A 25,169-nucleotide genomic window follows, 5' to 3' on the forward strand; every position below is an offset into this window, starting at 1 on the left:
TCGCATGTGTTGGTCAGTTTAACAAGGAAATAGTGAGCTGCAGAGTTGTGTCGAATTCCAGTATTACCTTTGGCAAGGTGTTTTACTGTTGGATGCCCTTCCTAATGCCAACCACTTTACAGAGTGTACTGGGTGCCTTCTTTTTCCATGCCATCCACACACTAGTGCAGTTGCCATGTGACTTGTAAGACAGTAAAGAACAGGAAAATGAAAGGGAAAATGCTCCCACAATTTATTTGGAAGAAGTATTTAGGAAGAGAAGGTGGAGATGGGTGGCTTTATGCCAGTTAGGAAAACGTGTTTGTGTGTGTGTGTGTGTATGTTACTATCTCCTTGCTTTGATGTCATGCTGATCATTTGATAATGACGAAAACAATGGTTTTATTATTTTGTTAGAACTTGAAATTTTTTTTTTTTCCATTTTCTGAAAATCTTCATCATCATCATCATCATTGCAAAGCAAAGCAAGAATTTAACATGTTTTAAATTAATCAAAAAAAATTTCTTTTTTCTTTAATGCTAGCAAGTGTTCAATGAGTCTTCCTGATCAGTTCTTATCGTCCGGCTTCCAAATTCTTCCAGTTCCGCTTCCGTAACCTTTTACTGTTACACCACCATCATGGCTTCTCTCAACTTAGTCACCATGTTTGATTATATATTTCCATCCTGTTTCTCTACAGGCATTTCTTTCTCGCTCATCCATTCTTTTGCTTCTTAACACTATTTCTCCTCATGTTTCGTTTCTTTTTAATTTGCCTTTTATTTTTCTTGTCTTTCTTTCACTTGAGGGAGCTTCCCCTTTCTCCTCCTCCACCACCACCTCTCTATTTACCAAGTGTCAGCTGTCACAGAAGTTCATGTTCAACTTCTTCGCCTTCCACCCCATCTGCAACTTCACTTTGTAATGTCATGGGTGTCTAAATATTCTTCTCCACATCTCTGATTGGTAATGACGATAGTAGAAGTGGTGGCTGCAATGCTGAGAGTGATGTTGGAACTTAGAGCTTGTGGTAGACAATTCACTTTTGCCTCCGTCATCACTCTATAATCATTCTACTTTAATCTTTACTATTATGTGTATGTGTGTGTATGCACAGACACTGAGTTTCAATTTGACCGCACTGCATTGCAACTCTAGGCTTGAGTTAGCCTAAGTTATAATTCAAGAAACTTCAACCAGCTACTGTTGTGGCTGCTACTACTACTACTAATCCTTTCTATAATCTCTTCGTCTCTCTGGCTAGATCCTAATATTTCTCAACTTTTTTTAATGTCTTCTTCTTCTCATTATTATTATTATTAGTTTTGGTGGAATCGTTAGCATGTCAGGCAAAATGCTTAGCAGATCTTTACATTCTGAGTTCAAATTCCACCAAGAACAACTTTACCTTTCGTCTTTTTGGAGTTGATGAAATAAGTACCAGTTAAGCATGGGGGGGGGATGTAATTGACTCATGACCTCTCCCGAACTTGCTGGCCTTGTGCCAAAATTTGAAACCATTATTATTATCATTATTAAGGCGGTGAGCTGGTAGAATCATTAGCATGCTGGATGAAATGCTTAGTGGCATTTGTCCTTCACTCTGAGTTCAAATCTGTCCTTCATTCTGAGTTCAAATATGTCCTTCACTCTCAGTTCAAATCTGACCTTCATTTTGATTTCAAATTCTGCCAAAGTTTACTTTGTCTTTCATCCTTCGGGGGTTGATGAAATAATTATTTGTTGAGTACTGGGGTAAAATGAAGTGGGTGTGGCTTATATGTATACATAATTTTTTTTTTCCTCTGCAAATAAAAATTATTTACGTCTATTTTTACAGATTTACCTCCTAGCTGCCGTGAAAATAAAGGAGGTTGTAGTCACTTGTGTCTACAAACATCAAGAGGAGCTCGTTGTAGCTGCAACTTTGGTTATATATTACAGAGAGATGGTAAAACATGTGAAGGTACATAAAAGAATTCAGATCTACCTTTCCAGTGCTATGCAAGCACAATTTTTTCTATTCATTTTTTTTTTGTTCTCCGTTTGTTTTATATATATATTGAGTTGGTGCATAATTATTGTGGCTTTTTTCAACAAATTTTATTCAATAAAAACAATAACAATATTTAACAAAACATCTTTAAATGATGGTCTGACCATCTGCCAAGCAAATGGGGAGCAGTAATTGAAGTAGATGGTGAATATGCTCCAGAATAATCATTTAAAGAGGTTTTTGTTAAATGTTGTTATTGTTTTCATTGAATAAAATTTGTTGAAAAAAGCTGCTATAATTTTGCACCAACCCAATATATAATTATTTATGAATGAGTATGTTATGACAGTGAATACTGTTTTTGATTTCTATTTGGAAGTATTTCACTTCAATTCTACTACTAATTAATGCCTTTGGGAAAAGCACGAGTCTCAAAAAAAAAAAAAAAAAAGAAGAAGAAACCACCCTCTTCCTGATCCAGGAAAATTTACAAATTTTTATTTTCTTCATTTGGTCTTATAGTTTAGAGGGGGAAAAACCCTCCAGGGAATCTTTTCATAATTTAAGAATCTTTTGGCCATACATCCAATATTTCCTTAATGCTTTCCTGACTCAGTAGATTATGGGATATTACTTAACTTAAGCATATGTTATCATATTTTCTGTTCAAATACACTGCCTTTGTTTTAATTAATTTTGAAAATGAAGAATTTATTAAAATAATTTTGTCTTTATTAAGTTGGGGTTTGCATCGTAAATTATCATGGAATTTTAATGGAAGATAACAAAGAAATTAATTTATATTAAGCATTCTATAACAATTATATTTGTTGTCTACTGTATTTGGGAATCTGTTGGTGTTTGAAGTTCATAATTTATTACAGTATGCCATCTGCTCACGCACTTTATAACTTCTTGTATAAACTGCTGATGATGTAGCAACTAAAATATTGGATAATTGTGTTGCCTAGTAATTATATTACTAAAATGACCAAATTTTATTGGATCAGAACCACTACCATCATCATCATCATCACTATTGCTTCCATTATCATCATCATAATTGTTATCATCATCTCTGTTATCATTAGTATCATTGTCTCTGTTGTCATCATCATCATCATCATATCCATCCATCACCACTGCTGCCTCCCCCACGACAAATTCTGGTAAGATTTGGACAGTGCTAAGCCTGACTTAACATTTTATTCCTCCGTGGTTTATAGACTACCTAATGGCTGCTGGTCGGAAGCTAAATTACTTTTGATTTGTTCAGTTTGTGTCTTTACTTCCAGCAGTGATTTACTAGCCCATATAAATCACTAATGGAAGATAGGAGATTTGTTTAATTACCAATAACTAGGCTTATTCAGCAGTCAGAAGACATTGCAAATATCTTTAATTTCACCATCATTCACCAACGCATGCAAATATTACCAGAATTTGCAATTTCTTTATTAATTGGAGCCTAATTTAGTATACAAATTAGGTTTCATTTGTGAAGTAAAGAAAAAAAAAGTAAATTTTTTAATTGTTTATCCTCAGTTTTAATAGGAATTCTGTTGAAGGCTATAGGATATTTGAGGTTAAATAAGAAAAAAATATTTATTGTTACTATTAATTCTATACTTGGTTAATGAATAGAATGTTGAATGAAATGGCTATAAAGTAAAATTTCAACACATTTATATTTTAACCCTTTAGCATTTAAACCAATCAAATCCGACTCAAAATATTCTACCTGCCTTACATGCAAACTGACTAGGTCTAGCTTCTCACACCTACCCTACAATATCATTCTAAAAATAAGCAAACACATCACTAAAATCTGAAAGCTACAAGATCATGTATGATTAATTCAAAACAACAGGAATCAATAAGCATTTCTTTTGATAAAGTAATTTGAATGCTAAAGGGTTAAGCTTCAGAAGATTAACACCTACTTAAGATACTCTTTAATGTTTCTTTATCCCTGAACTGATGTATATGTTTTTGTTTTGTTTTTCATTTATTTATTTCCTTTTTATTTATTTTTTTTTTTTAAGATTTCAATGAATGTGAAATGGTTGGCGCTTGCAGCCAGATTTGCATGAATATTCCTGGTTCTTATAAATGCAGTTGCGCTGCTGGTTACATTTTGAAACCTGATGGAAGAGGCTGTAAAGCAACAGGTAAACAATTAAATAATGCACCAAGTCAAAAACCATAGTTATTCCTAATTTTATTAACCCTTTCGTTACTGTATTTATTTTGAGATGCTCTGTGTTTCTTTCAATTAATTTTAAATATAACAAAGAATTCAGTAAAATAACTTGGTTATCGTTAAGCTAGTGTTAGGAACATAAATTGTGACTAAGGTTTGGTGGAAGATTTTAATTCAAAACTCATGCAAACAAGACATTTGTACTACAGAGCCAGAGCCAGTTTTGGCCGGGTTGGTAACGAAAGGGTTAATGTCCAGTGATCAGTGTCAAAAATCACATACAAGTAGAATTGTCTAATTAAAAAGTTCGTCACATAACCACATAGTTCCAGTTTCAATTTTACAGTACAGAACCATGCATAGACTCAAGGTTACCAATGCCTTAGGGTAAAATTTGTTATATAGAAATAAGCAATTACACAGAGATCTTTGTGTGTATGCATATGTGTTTACCAGTATTAATTGATGTAAATACTTCATTGTACTTAAACCTAAAAAATTGTTATAAATTTTGTGAAATTTAACCATGTAAGAGAGTTCAGTGAAAGTACTTTGAAGGTGGAGCATGGCTATTGATTGCTGTTATTTGGATGTTGGCAATTTGTCATGGCTGGCTAGACATTGAACCTGTTTTGGTGGGTGTACTTTTCAGCACTGGAGGAAAAGGCTCAGATACACATGCATGCACATGCAGAAATATACATATACTGGTGGTGATAGATAGATATATAACTAAATGGATAGATAGAGACTTTATAATTCATTAATTGAACATGATCAACGTAAACACTTTCCCCTCTCCTCATACACATAAAGAGAAATACACTCACACACATAAAATGTGAGAGAGGTGGGTGGAGTAAAGAACAAGAGAAATATTTAAACGTCTGATGTCAAATGAGTCATCATCAAATCAGCAGCACCAGAATGGCTGCACCAAAACATCACTTGCCCCTTTGTAGGTGGTTGTTTCAGCTTGGCTGCAATCCAATGACTGAAACCAGTAAAAGACTAACTTTTTGTTGAAATTTTCCATTTCCTATTCATTATTGTTACTTTCTCAGTTGTGCTGTTATTTTTTTTTAACATGATTACCATGCCAAGCAAAATGCTTAGCAGCAGTTCATCTGTCTTTATATTCTGAGTTCAAATTCTGATGTCGACTTTGCCTTTCATCCTTTCTGGCTCGATAAAATGAACACCAGTACAAGACTGGGGTCAATTTAATCAATTTATCCCCACCTCAAAATTGCTGGCCTTGTGCCAAAATTTTCAATCAATATTAACACAACTGTTAATGATATAGGAACTGTTGCCATAGGACTGATAAGTATATCATACACACAAAACAGAAGGTTTTAAGTTTTATATTCATTTCTACTACACACAATGTGCTGTTCTTGTGGTGGAAATCTTAACCCTTTTGTTACACTGTATTTATTTCGAGATGCTCTGTGTTTCTTTCATTTACTTTAAATATAACAAAGAATTTAGTAAAATAACTTAGTTATCATTAAGCTAGTGTTAGGAACATAAATTGTGACTATGGTTTGGTGGAAGATTTTAATTCAAAACTTATGGAAACAAACATTCGTACTCAGAGCCAGAGCCGGTTTTCAGCTGGGTTAGTAACGAAAGAGTTAAGAGTGAAGAACAAAATACCTTGCTGTATTTCTTTTGATTCTTTGAGGTCAAATTCCACTGAGATCAACTTTGCCTTTTATCCTTTTGGGGTTAATTAAATGCCAGTCTCCAGGATGATGGATACTTTGTGGATTAGATGAGATACCTCACAGTATTTCTTATGACTCCTGTATGTTCTCAGTTTGTGGGTATTAGCCCTAACTATTGCCTAGTTTAACAATACCATTCTCGTCCTATTGTACTTTTATCAGAGTTTAGTGTGTTGCAAGCATATTGTCTAAATGATTGCAACACATATAAAGGGGCACTGGTACTGCCTGTCCTGTGCTGACTAAAAAGGTTAAAAAGAAGAGATGCTTAACTTTCAAATGGCCCCATTATTTATAGGTTCTGTGGTTTTTATAATCAATGCTGATTAATGAGGATGCCATTAGCTTAATGTCCTGAGTTCAACTCTTCTCGTCACTACAGCTTGGAAAGAAATAAAAAATTTCAGTATTTCTTCTTCCTATTTCATGCCTGGTTGCATGTAAGGCTCCCCCCCCCTCTCTCTCTCTCTCTCTCTCTCTCTCTCTCTCTCTCTCTGTTTCCCTCTCTCTTTCTCCTTCCTTCCTCCCTCTCTCCCTCCTTCACCCCCTCTCTTTCTTTTTCTACTCTGTCAATTGCCATGGTTTGCAACTGGTTCCACATTCCCAATCGATTGCCCCTGCTTCTCTTTTCCAACAGTTCTTTCCTAGGTGTTCATGGGTTTTCTGCACTCTCTCCTTCATCCAGAAGCCCATTGTCATAACTGTCATGCATTCTTTGTTAGGATCTTTCTTCAGGAACTTCAGTATTCCGTCAGCCCTCATTACTCCATAAAGAGCATAGTGCTAGTTTTTCAGTTTCTCTAACACATATTCCTCCCTGGACAGGATCCCATTTCCTGGCATAATGTGAAATGCAGTGTTTTGCTCAAGGACACAACACAGGAATCAAAACTACAATCTTATGATCATGAGTACAATTCCCTAACCACTAAACCATGTGCCTCCACACTTAAGTATTTATTTGGTCTAAAACTTTATCATTTAAACTGACCATGTCCTGCCCAAATATTCTGCTGGTTTTATGCTGGGACTGGCCATATTGAACCTCTCACAACTACCCTATAATGTCATTCTAAAAATAACCACATCATTAAAATCTAAAAGCTGTGGGATAATGCATGGGTAATTCAAAACAATGCAAATAAATAAGCATTATATTGGACAGAATAATGTGAATGCTAAAGGATTACATTTCATGCATGAAATCTTAAATCATAGTACCCTCATGATTCATTAGCTTATCACAGCATGGGCAACTTTCTCCAAGAAGTGGGTTGCATGAAACCTGGCTTATCATCAGATGAACTCACTGCTAAAAAAGAAATTGAAGGTAATTTTTTTCATTTGGCATGACATTCAGATCTCATGGGCTGCAGTATACCCATGACTGGTTTATTGATTTCACATCATCTTCATATTCAAAAGTAAAGTGTGATATTAAAAATGACATATCTTTACATCCTGCCTAGCTAGCATGTCATCATTTATTATGGTAGTGTTCTGTTCAGTAAATGATACAGGAATGAATAATATTAACTGCTGCCTTTGACTATAAAAATTCAATAGCTCATAAAAGAAGAAAAATAAAACCGAATGAGGAACACATTATGTACTTGCTTGACTTTCTAGAAATAGTAGTTAAATGGAAGGACACATTGAATGACAGTCTTGGATAGAGACAGAATAATCATGCTTCATCATCATCATCATCATTGTTTAACGACCGCTTTCCATGCTAGCATGGGTTGGATGGTTCAACTGGGGTCTGGGAAGCCAGAAGGCTGCGCCAGGCCCAGTCTGATCTGGCAGTGTTTCTACAGCTGGATGCCCTTCCTAACGCCAACCACTCCGAGAGTGTAGTGGGTGCTTTTTATGTGTCACCTGCACAGGTGCCAGACGAGGATGGCAAACGGCAGAATTAATAATTTGATCATAGGTTTCTTTGTTCAGGGATGACCTGGGGTTAAACAACAACATAGGGAAAACAAAGCAAAGCATGATAAAGGTGGATTCTCTCAGAATATGACCCTCTACTCCATTTCCACAGCAAATAAAATTGTGTACATCATTGATGTTAGTCATATGACTGAAGAATAACTTTGGTATTTTTCTACTGTAGGTGGAGAAGTGAGTTTGATATTTGCTAATCGAATTGACATCCGGAAAGGAAATCCTGACAAAGCCGAATTTACATACATTCTAAATAACCTGGACAATGCTATAGCCATTGACTTCCACTATGATATGGGGCTGCTCTTTTGGTCAGATGTCACACTTGATGTCATTAAACGAGCTTACATGAATGGCTCTGATATCCAAGATATTGTCCAATATGGTCTAAAGAATACAGGCAAGTCTAAACTTTTTTTATTTTATTCATATTTATTTATTGTTACCATAATAAAATATTTTCCTTCTTTCACCCTTATCTTTGTTATTGTTTTTCTCCTTTTCATTATTAACAGAATTTTAATGTACCATAGGGTGTTGAGGTAAATAGTGCACCATATATAACATATGGAACAAAAACCGAAATCTTGCTGTAAATATTGTCAGAATGAGTCAACTGGGAGTGGATGATTGGATGCTAGCAATTTGGTACGGCTGACTGGACATTGAACCTATCTAAGCAACAGTAGTTCTCAGCCCTGGGGGCAGACAAACACACACACACACACACACACACATAGAAATATACACATATAGATAGGGAGACTAAGAGGGAATGAAAGGGAGAGAGAGAGAGCAAGAGTACAATTTATTAATTGAGCATTCTTAACAGAAACACTTTCCCTCTCCTGATGCACATAGAGAAAAATATGCTTACACACATAAACAGGGAGGGAGAGAGAAAAAGAGAGATTTGGAGAAAGCAGTATCATTTAATACATCATAATGTTCCTCCCTACTTTCTCTCACTCTCACTCCAGCTTTTCTGCTCACAACACCAACATTTTAATCACTGTCAGTTCTACTTTGTTCTAAGATGTACAGAAAATCCATTGGAGAAAAAAAATTTTTTCTCTGTTTTGTCAAAATGTCACCAACCATCATATGATACATGAAGTGAAGCAGAAAGATCAACAGAGTTCAGTCAAATAATTTAGTAGTTATAATTACAAATTAGTTGTCAACTACAATAAAAACAAAACTTTCATAGCAACAGAAGAACCCATAGACGATGTCAATAAGCATTGCATTGAATCAGCTATGCCAAATAGACAGGCTAAAATGGCTATCCAAGACATTTCATACCCAAATATTGTTTGGGCTTAAAACGCCAAGCTAGTAAAGAAACACGGGTCTGAGAAGCTTACTTCATTATCATGCAATTTAAGGTTCAGTCCTTTTGTGTGGTACCTTAAAGTATTTCTTTCCAAAGCCTTCAGTGGTAGACCAAATCCTTCTGAGGGAAATTGGGTAAGCAGAAACTGTACTGAAGGCAGCGAGCTGGCAGAAACAGCATTTTGTCTGTCTTTACGTTCTGAGTTCAAATTCTGCTGAGGTCAACTGCCTTTCATCCTTTTGGGGTCGATAAATTCAGGACCAGTTATGCACTGGGGTCGATATAATCGACTTAATACCTATGTCTGTCCTTGTTTCTCCCCTCTGTGTTTGGCCCCTTGTGGGTAATAAAGAAATAGGTATTTCGTCTGTCTTTACGTTCTGAGTTCAAATTCTGCCAAGGTTGACTTTGCCTTTCATCCTTTCAGAGTCGATAAATTAAGTACCAGTTACACACTGGGGTCAATATAATCGACTTAATCCCTTTGTCTGTCCTTGTTTGTCCCCTCTATGTTTAGCCCCTTGTGAGCAATAAAGAAATAAGAAACTGTACTGAAGCCAGTTAGTTGGTCTATATTTCTATTGAAATACACTATCTTCATTTTAATTAATTTTTAAAATAATGAAGAGTTTAGTAAAATAACTTTGTTGGAGATTGGAATGTAATTTAGCACAAAATTTTGATAAAATGTTTTAATTTAAATAATTTTAAAATATAGATGCAGAGATCTGATTTTTTTGACTATTCACTTTAATTTTCTGACTTGTGTAAATAAATAATTGAATGTTAAAGTTGATGTGAATCCATAAATTTTTTGACTTGAAAATAATCAGGAATAAAATTTTTTTTCAGGTGGATTGGCTGTAGACTGGATCCATAATAAACTGTTCTGGGCTGATTCTGGTACTTCTAGAATTGAAGTCGCTCAATTAGATGGTAGTAATCGAAAAGTTATCGTATGGAAAGGAGTTGACAAACCTCGTGGTATAGTGGCCCATCCTGGGAAAGGGTAACACATCTTACAATTTGTAAAAAATTTCATTTTCATTTATGACTGTTTTTGCTTTGTTTCTGCTTATTAAAAAAAAAAAATTTGATCAAAAATGGTTGTAGTGTTATTATAGTGGACCACTGTCCTACAGTTATCTTTTACTTGTTTCAGTCATTTAATCAGTGGCTATGCTGATGTACTGCCATGAAGAATTTTTGAACCATTAAGTCACAGGGATGTAAACACACACACACAAACACAGATATATATATATATATATATATATATATATATACACTATAATCCCTCACCATATCGCAGCTCACCTATTGCAGTTTATTATTTAAGCTTGCGTCAATTTCTCTGTGGTTGTTTTGCATTTATTATAAAATAAATATGTACAAATTATTGAACTATACAGTACAATACTGTTTCTACTTCATGAATTATCACCTATCGCAGGAGGTGGGGGAGGGGTATGTAACACCCGCGATAATCGAGGGATTACTGTATATATTTCTACATGGTGATACAAAAAGTTTCTACACTAATTATGTCATCCTTACTAGCATTTGAACTTATTATATAAAGGCAGTGAAAATACAGCTAAGCATTTTGTTCAGCATGCTAATGATTCTGCCAGCTCACCAACCGAATAATAATAATAATAATAATAATAATAATAATAATAATAATAATAATAATAATAATTTCAAGTTTTGGCACAAGGCCAGAAAGTTTGGGTAAGTGGGTAAGTCGATTACATAGGCCCCAGTACTTGACTGGTATTTGTTTTATCATCGCCAAGAGGATGAAAGGCAAAGTCATCAGAGCAGAATTTGAACTCAGAATGCAAAGATTGAAGAAATGCCTCTAAGCATTTTGCCCAGCCTGCTAACGATTCTGCCTGCTTGCCTCTAGTAACATAGGCACAAGACCACAAATTTGATGTATGTGTGGGAAGAGGTTAGTCAAATTAATCTCCTCTACTTGATCTTGATACATACTCTTTGTACATTGTGTCAATTTCTAATGTATTTGGTAGCCAGAGAGACAGCAGCATGTAGTCATTTGGCCTGCTAGAGATAGGAACCAGACCTTCCTTAAACCATAACCATACTGCCCTGAATAAAGAATGTATCATTGGACAATATAACCCTTAATACACTACATATCAAAAGATGAGAATGGGAATGTCTTGGTTAGAATACTTTTGATCATGTTTGTTTGGTCAAGGTTGACTTAGGACTAAACAACATCAACTGTCTACTGCAGTATATGTCCATTCTGATGCAAGCTCAATCTGTTCAAAAATTCAGTTTAGCATTTTGGGCTTCAAATGGGAAGTAAAACAGGACATGGTAGACTGCAAAAGAGACAGATTTTTTTCAAAATATAAAATTACCATGCCATATATTATTGATAATTTTTTTTTCTTTTTGCTTTCAGTTCAATAATTCTGGTTTTCATTATTATACTTTACAAAAGTTTATTACATTTAATAAATCTAAAGCTTCCTATGATCACAACAGCATGGTGTAGGTTCTGGAAATGGTTGCATTGCAATAGTCATACTGGGTGTATAAAAATGCATAGAAATTGTAATACTGACATTATTATTATTTTTCTTTCTTGATAACTTTTACATATTATCCACCAGGCTCCACCCAGACATCTGAAGTAGATAACATATATGATGTTCTTGAATCATTGATGATAATATGTTATCAAGAAGCCCTAGGACTATATAAATTGTAAAGAAAAAAAAAAGAGAAGCATGTGCACACATGAGTGCTCAATAAAAAAAATGTTATAATAATAATAAATAATAATAACAATAATATTTATTATTATTCATTATCATAAAGGCAGCAAGCTGGCAGAATCGTTAGCACTCTGGGGAAATGCTTAGCAGTATTTTGCCCATCATTACGTTCTGAGTTCAAATTCCACCGAAGTCGACTTTGCTTTCCATCCTTTTGGGGTTGATAAATTAAGTACCAGTGAAACACTGGGTCGATGTAATTGACTAGTCCCCTCTCCCGAAATTTCAGGCCTTTTGCCTATACAGTAATCCCTCAACTATCGCAGATGTTACAATCCCAAATCCCCTGCAATAGGTGAAAATCCACGAAGTAGAAACAGTATTGTATATTTTTTTTCATTATTTTTATAATTTGTATATATTCATTTTATTATAAATGTAAACCAACACCATGGAGATGGGAAGGTATCACTGTAGTAGAAAGAATTATCATCATCATCATCATTATTATCATTATTATCGGTGACACGTAAAAGCACCATCCGTTCGTGGCCGTTTGCCAGCTCTGTCTGGCACCTGTGCAGGTGGCACGTAAAAAGCACCCACTACACTCACGGAGTGGTTGGCGTTAGGAAGGGCATCCAGCCGTAGAAACACTGCCAGATCTGACTGGGCCTGATGAAGCCTTCCAGCTTCACAGACCCCAGTTGAACCGTCCAACCCATGCTAGCATGGAGAACAGACGCTAAATGATGATGATGATGATGATGATGATTACCTCTGCCTTAGCAGAGGTAGTATTTTCAGTCGTGTTTGTTTACTTGTCTGTCTGTGGACAAGATATCTCAAGAACTGCTGGATGGATTTGAATGAAACTTTCAGGGATGTTTAGCCTCATGACTGGCAAGAACTGATTAAATTTGGGGATCGATCCGGTACCTGACAAGGATTCTGGATTATTTTTCTTGTTTTATTTTACTTAATTTTTGAGAGCGGTCAGGTTCATTTTTAGTATTCTCGTTTGTGAGAACAGCTGAGTTTATTTCAGATATTCTCATTTTGAAAATCATCTCCGGTTAATCATTGATAGGATGTTGATGTTGCCTTGGTGGAGGTTTGCACTCTCTGAGTGCTATCATCATCATCATTGTCGTCGTCGTCGAGTGTGTGTGTGTGTTCTAAACGACTAGTATCATTGTATTAGGTTGCAAAATATAATTATCAATTAATGTCCACTTGTCTGTGCTTGCATAGTTCAAACAATATTTATTGAGGAAGATTTTGTAAGGTCAGATGCCCATCCTGTCACCAACCTTCACTTGCTTCCAAGCAAGGCAATATCTTCTCCCATAGAAAACTGGAAATGATTGACATTGCTTGTATGATGGTGATGCTCTTTTACAGAACCATGTGGTTGGGAAGCAAGTTTCTTACCACACAGCCACCTCCATTGCTATATAAATATTCCATCTGCAACTTGATTTCTGCCCTCGATAAGAGCTATTTATGCTTCAGTACATATGATGAAGTTGTTGCCTGGACATCAATTGAAGATGGTCATATCTATGTAAAATCTTTGAAACATCAATTGATGATGTCTGCTATTCTTTAATGAAACACCAATTTATGATGTCCGCATTTTAAGGGCTAAATCACATTTCTGCAATTTTCACCTCCTCACTATCACATGATATTTTTTAGTCGCTTTTACACCTTGTGTGTGTGTGAGCTTGTATGCATGCATCCAGGCACTTACAATACAGACACGTGTGTATGTAGATATTCAAAGCTAAAACTTCTATTCATTGCCACCGTATGCTTCACTGCACCATTTCTTAAAAAAGGGAAGCCTTATTTTTGAATACATGAATACAGTCTACTACAGATGTTTAGTACTTTTTTTCTCTTTTGTTCATAAATCTAAATTTACATAAATATGTGCATATATATATATGTGTGCATATATATATATGTGTGCATATATATATATATATATATGTGTGTGTGTGTGTGTGTATGTGAGTGTGTGTATATATAAATATATGTATACATATACATAGAAATGCATATACACACATATACATGCTTGTATATGTGTCTATACATATAGGTTTGGCTATACAAATAGGATAAGTAAAGCACAAAACGTGTTTGTGTGTATTGATAGATAGATAAATACAAATATATATAAACATGTGTAACATGAAATTAAAATTATACTAAATTTTGTAGTGTTTATACATACATACATACATGTATACATATTATTTTTAGTCTGTCATACACGTTGCTCTCAACACTTGAGTCACTTTCTAACTTCTACTCATTAAAAATAGGTCTATACACACTCACACACACAGACATACATTCATATACTCACACATACATCTACATCTGTTTATCTAGCTAGCTACATATATGTCTATGTGTATAAGGACAATTAATTAGATTTTATTCTAAAAGTGTTTGGCAAAGGTTTTGAGGTGTAGATAGTTTTTTTTTTTTTTCTTCTTTTACATTGTTGTGAGATAGCATTTTAGATGCAAACAAGTGGAAGTATTTAAACAGGAAAAAATCCTAAGATATCAACGTGCGAAACACGGCACCCTGAGAGCAATGAACCACTTTTGCTTATTGAAATAAATGAAGAATGAAAATGAAAATAACCAAGAAAATCTTTTTTAAAGATATTACAAACAAAATAATAATAATAATAATAATAATAATAACAACAACAATAACCGCAACAACAATAATAATAAATAAATAAATAAATAAATAGAAAAGAAAACTTGAAAAAAATCCTAGCTTAACACTTCAAACACTAAACTATTGATTCGAGAATATTTTTGTTGTTGTTGCTGTTGTTGTGATTACTGCTGCAAATTGAAGAGAGAGTTGGATTATATTTTATTTTGTGTTAGTGCGGATGATGACAATGGTGGTGATGATAATAATTGAAAACTTATTCTCAAACATGAATGAAAATGGAGATAGAGCAAGACAAATAGACAGATAGAGGGAGATAAGGATATCGGCAGATACATGGATAGATAAGTAGGTAGATAGATAAATACATAGATAGATAAAGAGAGAGAGAGAAGTACAAACATTGGTTGAGTGAGAAAGACAGACAGATAGATAGATAGAGAGAAATAGATATACATTGATTGATTGAGAGAGGGGCAGATAGATAGACAGACAGACAGATAGATATTAAGATAGATAGATAGACAGACAGACAGACAGACAGACAGACAGATAGATAGATTGATAGATCGAAAGATAGATACATAAATAGACAGAGTGATATAGAGATGTGAAGCAGAAAAATCAATATTAATAGTAACTAGTTTGTTTCCCCCCATGTAAGAATTTAAATTAAACACTTCACTTCTCATGTGAATTTTGAAAGAATCGCTCAGATAACTCACAGTTGAGAAAATATACCAAAGAAAACAAACAAAACTTTGAAAAAAAAAAAGACACAAAATGAAATCAATAAATATTTCTACAAAGGTATTTTAGCTGGCAGCAAAAGAAGATTAGTGAAGAAAAATGTCATGCTGTTAACTATTTGAAAATTCTATTCAATAACACACGTCTGCCAAATTGACATTTGGAAGTAAACATCTTGTGCAAAGCATTGTTGTTACACACATACACACACACACATCTATTGATAGTTGGACGTGTATACACATACACATACATATAAGAATGTGCATATTTTTTTCAAAGTACAATCTGATCAATAACGAAGGGAGGTAACTTTTCTTCTACACGAAAGTGTGCCCAACGTCGATATCAATCTGTCGTGTGTGAGTGGGCGCTGGGGTAGGGCGTATACACACATGCACGCGCGCACAGACAGACAGACACACACACACACACACATATATTATGCACATATAATATATTACAATATATCATGTTTGTCGATCTATATATAATATTCACATACATACACACATATATATGTATATATATATTTTTTCTTTCTGTAACATATTTCTACTATATATATATGTATTTATATATGTAAATATACATGTAAATATACATATGTATTTATATATGTAAATATACATACATATATATTTATATGTGTATGTATGTAATTTTTACATATATATATACACACACGTCTGTCCTATAGTTTTCCATAATAGCATGAAATTCTCGGTCATAAAAAAAAAGTACATCAACTTAATGCAGTAAGTTGTAGCACTTGTCTCTGTAGTGCAATAGCTTGCACGTTTGCTCTGTCTGATGCCCAGCAGAGTAGGTTTTTATCCCTATTTTTATCTTTTTTCATTTTTTTTTTTTTTGCTTTTACAAATTGAATTGTTACATACAATTTACTGTTAATATGTGTACACATCATTGTATACACACACATTCACACATTTATATCATCTTTGATATAAATGTGCTCTTGTCAATATTGTGTATGTGTCTGTGTCTTTGTTGTTGTGACATCACATGTTTGTTGTAAACAAGTTTCCCTGTCATACAAGTGTTGTGTTTCGTTTGTAATGTTCCATGTATATCTGTCCCATGGGGAAGTAATATCTTGCTGAGAAAGAAGTGAGAGGTAGCAACAGGAAGACCATCATGTCATAGACAATCTGCTTCAATGAATTCCATTGGAGCAATGATGATGATGATATATATATATAAAGTTAATCCAAACATGAAAACACAAAGAGAAAACACAACAACATGAGGACGTTGAACAAGTATTGTGTTATTGGACGCTCAGGAAAGAAGGAGGGTTTAACGTTTCAAGTGGAGCTCTTCGTCAGAAACATAGGCAAAGGAAAGATCCAAGGAAGGGAAGACGGAAGGAAAAAAAATCGCCAACGGTACACACACGGTCACATTTTGAATATATATATATATATATATATATATATATATATATATATATATATATATCATTGTATTACTGCATTAACTAAGCTACCGGTTGTTGTTACACACCATTGGTCACAATGCACTTCCTTACATTTGTTGTAGCTTTCAAATGGTGCCACCTCACTGGCTAGTAGCTGGCCAACCATCCCCACCCCCGAGTGGAATGCCAGTCCATTGTGGGTTACCCATTTACAGCTGAGTAGACTGGGGCAACATGAAATGAAGTGTTTTGCTCAAGAACACAACACACCACCAGTGTGGGATGCAAGACCATGGTCTTGTGATCATGAGTGCAACACCCATTAAATGAGTGCAACCCATTAAGCCACATGCATACACATATTGCCATCATCATAATCATTATTTTAATGTCCCCTTTTCTATGTTTTGTATGCATCAGATGGAATTTGTGGACATTCACATGTCACAGCACCTTTGTTCTAGTTTTATTTCCTAACAGTAAAAGTTAGAAAATTAAAAAAGAATAATTAAACACCTCCATTAGTGAGATGCTCTCTTCCAAACCTGTCTTGATGACAAGACAGCAGTATTCCCAAATACATGCTAACTATTTGTCGATCTCTGCAACTTATGCAAATATGGAAAGTAGATATACAATGGCAGTATGAGGTGGTATCAAAATGTTTCTAGACTAGTTCTGTAGTGAATGAATAGGAAATACTCAAATGAGTAGGAAATATACTTACATTAAACCTTAACAATATTTTCTCTATGAACAAATTTACTTGTAGAAAATATAGCAGCCAAATATGATGTGGTATGAAAAAGTTCCCAGACTGGTTCTGTTGTGTGCCAACGGACAGCAGCATATGATTGCATGCACAGTGAGAGCTAGTAGTGACCTTCATGAAGCAGTGTGCCGAGTGATATCTCTATGTTTACTTTGCAAGTTGTGAAATTTGTGGTTTTGTGATCAGATGTATGCTGTAGTCTGTGATTTTGTCATGGACAAGAACAAAGAGCCAACGTGAAATTTTGTGTTAAACTTAAGAAGTCTGCTACAGAGGCATTAAGTTTGCTTCAGCAAGCTTACAGCCATGAGGAAATGGGTTGTACGTAATGTTTCAAGTGACATGGATGCTTCATAAGTGGGAGAATGTCACTGGAAAACCTGCCACAAGCATCACCCTCAGAAATGTGGTATTGTGCATTGAGAATTCATCCCCCAGGCCAGACTGTCAGTTGAGAGTTTTACTGTAATATTTTGAAGCATTTGAAAAAGAACATTAGCAAAAGTGACCAGATCTGTGGAGTGTGAAGAATTGCATTCTTCACAAGCTATCGGTTGTTGTTACACACCACTGGTCACAATGCACTTCCTCACATTTGTTGTAGCTTTCAAATGGTGCCACCTCACTGGCTAGTAGCTGGCTGACCTTTTCCCCCCTGAATGGAATGCCAGTCCATTGCAGGTTACCCATTTACAGCTGAGTGGACTGGGGCAACATGAAATGAAGTGTTTTGCTCAGGAACCATGCAGACTATCACTGATCTCTTCTTACTCGTGACTTTCTCACCAAAAACAACATTGTATCACTTCAACATCAACCCTATTTGTGAAATTTCACGGCACCTCCAACCTTCTATCTCTTCCCCAAGATGAAAAGGCAGCATTAAGGTTGCCATTTTAACACTGTTGTGCGATTCACTCTGGATTATGACAACTCAAAGAAAACGACTTCAAGACCAAATTCTAAAAGTGTCAGGAACACTAGGACCACTGTATTGCTATGTAAGGTAACTATTTCAAAGGAAATCAGCATCATTATCATCATTTATTGCCCGATTTCCATCCTAGCATGGGTTGGATGATTCGACCAGGGTCTGGGAAGCCAGGGGGCTGTACCAAGCTCCAGTCTGATCTGGCAGTGTTTCTACAGCTGGATGCCCTTCCTAATGCCAGCCACTCCGTGAGTGTAGTGGGTGCTTTTTACGTGCCACCAGCACAGGGGCCAGAGGAGGCTGGCAACAGCCACGATCGGTTGGCACTTTTTTTGTGCCACCGGTACAGAAGCCAGCATTGGCCCCGTTTGGATGGTGCTTTTTACGTGCCACCGGCAGGGGTATCACAACTACAATTTCCATTTGATTTTCATCTGATGTTGATATACTTGACTCAATAGGTCCCCTCAAGTGCAGCAGGTCACCTACGATCCAAGGTACTTTGAATGGGTTGGAGCTGGGTATGTGAAACTGGTGTAGGATACAGCCATGAATTCACTTTATGTGCCAGGTCTTCGCAGTCACAGCATATCTCCAGAAGTCTCGATCTCTCGTCATTGCCTCTGTGAGGCCCAACATTCAAAGGTCATGCTTGACTGATGTTAAAATTTAGGTTAATAAGTTAATTTTTATTAAACATAACAAGTCTGAGAATTTTTTGGTACCACCTCGTATATTGAAATTTAAAGGAAAAGAGTGGTAGTTTGTTTCGCTTTACTTACTTTGTTTTACTCATTACAATGAAAATATACCTAAAAGCAATACATGACTTACTCATTATTTTCTTTATTTTACTTTAATCCTTTAGGATGATTTTTTGGACTGACTGGGGTAATTCTCCGAAAATTGAGAGCTGTGGTATGGATGGCCTTGACCGAAAGCTTGTTGCCAACACGTCTCTAAAATGGCCAAACGGCTTGACTATTGACTATGCTGGAGACAAGTTATATTGGGCCGATGCTAAATACCATGTCATAGAGTGCTCTCAGTTAGATGGTTCATTCCGACGAACAATCATTAGTCAAGGTAAATGTTTTCTCTACTAATTATATATGTATATCAGTTTTTTTAAATCTTAATTATTATTTATTTTAATTGTTTATTGAAATACACAAGGTAGTTTTCTTATCTTGTACTTGTTTTAGTCATTGGTCTGTAGTCATTCTTGAGCACTGCTCTTGAGGGTTTAGATCAGGAATACTCACCCATTCTTTATCAGTGATTACTATTTTATTCTGATAAACCCCAATAGCCATTCACTATTAAAAACTAGTTTTAAAGAACTGTTCTCAAAATTCTTATTTTGTTTATCACACATTCACTTGTGTAGGTTGAACTATGAAAAATGTTAGAGAAAGAAACCTGGCTGTTTCTTGCAATACATACCAAAACATACATCTAAAGCAAAATCTTCTCAGGGGCCCTTAAAATGCTATTATGGGCCTCCAATTTACTATTTTGTTGCATGGGCTTCCAGGGGCCATATGGACCCCAACTGAGAACCACTGGTTTAGATGAACAAATACCCCCATAATCATTTTCTTTTAATGTCTGGTGCTTATTCTGTTGGTCTCTTTTACTGAACCACTTAGGAGGACATAAACAAACCAACACCAGTTGTGAAGCAATGGAAGAAGGCACACACACACACACATACAATGGGCTTCCACACAGTTTCTACCTATCAAATTCATGTACAAAATATTGGTCATCCCAGAGCAGTAGTAGAAAACACTTGCCCAAGGTGCTGTGCTGTGAGACTTGAACCCAAAACCACATGGCTGCAAAACAAACTTCCTTGCTACTCAATCTTGCCTGTGCTTATTGAGATTTTTCAAGCTGAAACCAGCCCATTTGACAGACTTCCTCAGCCTCTGATCATAAAGTCAACAGTTCAGATTCCTTCAACCGTACAACAAAATATTTTTACAAGTGTTTTATTAATAGATATATAATACCTAAACTCTTAAGGTCTGATGGATGATGATATGGTTTTATGATCATATGTAGATATGGCTGTGTAATTGTTTATTTTTCAACCACAGAGAATGTGATACTTTTGAGGCAACAACTCCACCACACAACCACCACCACCACCACATACATACTCTTGTGAATCAAGGTCCATTTTTCACATTGCAGTAGAAGATCTGTTTGCAACAAATAACACAAACTGGGTTCATACATCCTTTTGACTGGTAATGTTGGGTTTCTTGAATCCCTTCTCACAGAAAAGGGTTTCATGGTTGGTCTACTGGTTTAGTTGCTAATGATGATCATATAACAAGTTGTACCAGATTGCATGGCACCAGTAGCACTCATTGACCTGACACTATCAACAAACATACATACACATGTATGTATGTCTATGTTTGTGTACTAAAATGTGTTACTTTTAATTAATGACCTAGTCTAATTAACTACACTATCTTGAAGTACTGTTCATTGTTTTATGATATATTGCAGAACCATTGTATAATGGTAAATGATTTGCTTCACTGATATTTTGTTGCAATTCTGAACTCATATTTTCCTGTATGATATATGTTACTGAAACTAATGATCCCTACTTCATAGCAAACCACTTTATTCCACTATTCAAATTTTCCTTGTTCTTACTATTTGCTGGTTTTACTGTGATATTTCTCACATGGTAAATCCTACAGTGGCATGATCTCCAGCAAGCACACTTTCCCTTTGGGCATCTATATAAAGATGAAGTTATTCAGTGGTACTCTAAATGTTCTAATGTATTTAAGGGCATTCATCCATCAGTTTGCTTGCTTGTGTGTGTGTGAGAAAGAGAGAGAGAGAGACATCAGCAAAACGGAAGGGAAAATACTCATCATTTAACGTCCATTGTCCTTGCTGCCATGGGTTGGACTCCGTAACAAAAATGTAGAATCCTAAAAGTTATGTTTGAAATTGAATTATTAAGTATTTTCTTGTTAGCAACAGCGAGTTTTATATTTTCTAAAGGATTAGTAAATAAACTATGAAAAAAATCACCCAATTCTTTCTCCCTTTCTTTCTCTATAAGAATAGTTATTCTGAAAGTCTGTCATTTAAGTATCACACCCATCTCACAAGTGTTATGGTTTATTTATCAATCCTTTAGTAAATAAAATATTAGCTGTCGATAACAAGAAAGCACCTATTAATGGCTATATCTGCTAATATCTGTGGTAAGCATTAGGGCTTTTTTGAATACAAATCTGCAACCCAGTTTTGGTTTCTTGCTGAAACCATTACATTTTTCCCCCATGAAGTTCATGCTTCTTAAGAAAAGCATGAATGTCACATTGTATTGCCTTCTCTTCCTCTGAAATCACTACAGATAATAAGCTAATCATTTATTGATAGTGGATACATCTCATGAAATGGGCCAGCAATGGGTTTCTATTTAGAAAACTTGTGCACAAAATCATTAAAATATTGATTGATTTATTGATCTAGTTATTTTTGTTTTCAATGATTCTCAGACACTTTGGCTATCAATAGAACTATGAACAAAAAACAACAAGAGAGAGGAAAAGAGAAATGTTTCTTATTAAACTAAAAACTAAACAAGAAGTAAAAATTCAACAATCTGTAACCTTCAATAAGAAGTACATGACGATGGTGATGATGATGATGATGATGCATATTGTACATGAAATTTGCCAACTCTATCAAAAATTTCTGCAGTGACTACTTAGTGGCTTTGGTTAGTGTCTTAAAGAATAACTGCTAAATTATTCAGATAAATTCTATTGTTGTAATATCTGCTGTTATAAGATATGATGTTGCTTAGGCTGCAGTTCACTCTTCTCAAGCAGACCTGTCATTACAGACCTTCTGGCCATAACCATCCAAGCATATTTTCAGACATTGTATCTATGACTCTATTACCTAAGCTGTTGTTTCTTTTTTTTTTTTTTTAAAAAGACTGAAGCTAGCATGCTCCACTGGATGGGTAATGTCAGTGTGCATGCACAACAGAGTGTAAATAATTTAGGAAGAAAACTGAGTATAAGAGGCATCAGATGTTGTGTGCAAGAGAGAAACTGCACAGGTTTGGTCATGTAATGCTTATGGATGAGGACAGCTGCATAAAGAAGTGCTGTGCTGTAATTGTAGGGGGTACCTGTGGAAGGGGTAGACCCAAGAAGACATCAGACGAATTGGTGAGAAAGGTTCTTTAGACACTGAGCCTCACTGAGGAAATGACAAGGGACCAGGAGATGTGGTGATTTGCTGTAATTGATAAGACATGTCAAGCCAAGTAAAATCACTGTCTTCCTCACATACAGGATTGTCCTTTGAGGTGCTGGTGCTGCATTAGCACACCTGTGCCAGTTCTGTACAAACACACCTGTGCTGGTGGCACATGAAAAGCACCCAATACACTCTGCTAAGTGGTCGGCATTGGGAAGGTCATCCACCTGTAGAAACCATGCCACAACTGCCAGTTGGAATCTGGACAGCTCCATGCTAGTCAGCTCCATATCAAACCGTCCAACCCATACCAGCATGAAAAGCGGATATTAAACAATGGTGATGTAGGGTGGTATTTGAACCAAATTTGGCTACTGTTTCTAGCATAGTTGAAGTTGGTTGTTTTGGTGTTTTGACTACTAACTGAAGGAACAGCTGTATATATTTTATCACTAATGTTGTTCTGTTTTGAGGCAAATACTACCACCACCGCTACGTCTGTCACTGCAAGCATTGCTGCTACTTCCTTTACCACCACAGCATATCACCAGTTGTCTTTTGTTATCTGTTTATGAGGACCAGCCTCCTGAGATCTTGCATTAATACACTACCTTTTACTCATTGGGATTACATTGTCAAATACAGATGTTTGTTTCTTCACATAATTAATTTTGAATTAATCATGCATTATCTCATAGCTTTGAGATATCTATGATGTGATTATATTTTTTTGGAATAACATTGTAGCATAGGTGTGAGAGGCCGGTTGCAGCCAGTTTGAACATAAAACAGGTAGTATATTTTGGGTTGGATATGACCAGTTTTAATGCTAAAGGGTTAAATTATCTAATCTATTTAGCTCTAAAGACCGTAAAATGATACAAGTGATCACAGTAAACAGCAGGAGCATTTTAAAATAGATGTGTGTCCTGTTATTTAAGACAGTAGAGTGTAATTTGAAGGGAAGTTACCTGCTATTTCTAGCAGGTTGGGCAGCCATGTAGAGTCTCTCTCATTGGTTTATCTTTATCTAGTCAGTCTAGAATATTAGAGAAAGTAGAACTAGCTACAATGTTTGAAAATATTGGATGGTCACGATTGGAACATCTTTGATCATAAGTTACTTCAGTCAGAATTGAGCTGGGATTAAGCAACAATTACTACTACTGCTATGGTAAATCTTGTTGACAACAGACTATCTGAGCTCAGTGTATAAATATATCATGGGTTCAGAGTTGTAAGTCATTTAAATGTTTGGTCTTTTAATATCAATAAATCAAAACCCAGTAATTTTGTGACGATAAATCAATAATTTACAACTATTCGTTTAAATGGGCATGTTCTCTTGATCATGTTTCTTAAAGCCATCACAAGATGGAGAAATAAACTGACACATTCCTTGAAACATTATCATCATAGTCATCATTTTAACATCAACTTTTCCATGCTCACATGGGTTGGCTTCAGGTTGTTGAGACATATTTTCTATGAATTGATGCCCTTACCTGATTCCAAGTAAGGTGATATTTCCAGATAACCAGACATGTTTTCACAGGACATTGGATACAAAGAACAATGCTTGAATGACTGTGGCACTAGTTTTCAAACATCATGTAATGTCAGAGCCAGGAAATAGTAAAGTGCATGCGTGCGTGTGCATGCACACACACACAAACACACACACACACACGAGGAGTACAGAAAAGTTCCTGGCTTTGGGTAAAAGATAATACAGGAAGATCAGTTAATTATGATTTTATTGAACATATTCCCCTCTCAGATTCAAATACTTATTGCAACAGTCCTTCAGTTTTTCTAAGCCCTGTAAAATAACTTAGAAGTTTGAACTTTCAACCAGGCCTTTTGGAATACCCTTAAAGCCAGGAACTTTTCAGCACCATCTCCTATATATATATATATTGTTTACATTTGACGGCTATTCGTCCTCATGTTCTTTGTTGTTAGCACAACGTTTCGGCTGATATACACTCCACCCTTCATCAGGTGTCTTGGGAAAATTTCGAATCTGGGTTCTCATTCCTAAGGTATTTTTCGATGTTGTTGTTATTATAACAATCAAACTTGGAATCTTGGGGTTAGTAGCCCGTGCTCTTAACCTCTACACCATATGCTATATATATATAGCACCTTTGATGGAATACATTTAGTTTTCTTTCCATCCCTACTATGCTCTTCCAAGTCTCACTGGCTAGATTGTAATATGCAGAATGATGGAGTTATATAAATGTACATAAACATATATATAAATGTTATATAAATGTACATAAACATATGTGTGGATGTAATCATATCCATATGTATTAAATTACACTGTGAGAGAAGGTACACAAGAAA

General features: G+C 35.4%; 1 protein-coding gene across 1 annotated transcript in view; it reads left to right on the forward strand.

Moving 5' to 3' along the window:
• The window catches only part of LOC115213222 (low-density lipoprotein receptor-related protein 4), a 457,280-nt gene that overhangs the window by 397,946 nt on the left and 34,165 nt on the right, over window positions 1–25,169 (forward strand). Inside the window, exons 10-14 of the mRNA XM_036503508.1 lie at window positions 1,821–1,946; window positions 4,022–4,147; window positions 8,032–8,262; window positions 10,051–10,207; window positions 19,426–19,643. Of these exons, the coding sequence (XP_036359401.1) occupies window positions 1,821–1,946; window positions 4,022–4,147; window positions 8,032–8,262; window positions 10,051–10,207; window positions 19,426–19,643 (858 nt within the window). The remainder of the gene's footprint in view (window positions 1–1,820; window positions 1,947–4,021; window positions 4,148–8,031; window positions 8,263–10,050; window positions 10,208–19,425; window positions 19,644–25,169) is intronic.

The sequence above is a fragment of the Octopus sinensis genome, linkage group LG6, assembly GCF_006345805.1.
Source record: "Octopus sinensis linkage group LG6, ASM634580v1, whole genome shotgun sequence".
Taxonomy (NCBI): Eukaryota; Metazoa; Mollusca; class Cephalopoda; order Octopoda; family Octopodidae; genus Octopus; species Octopus sinensis.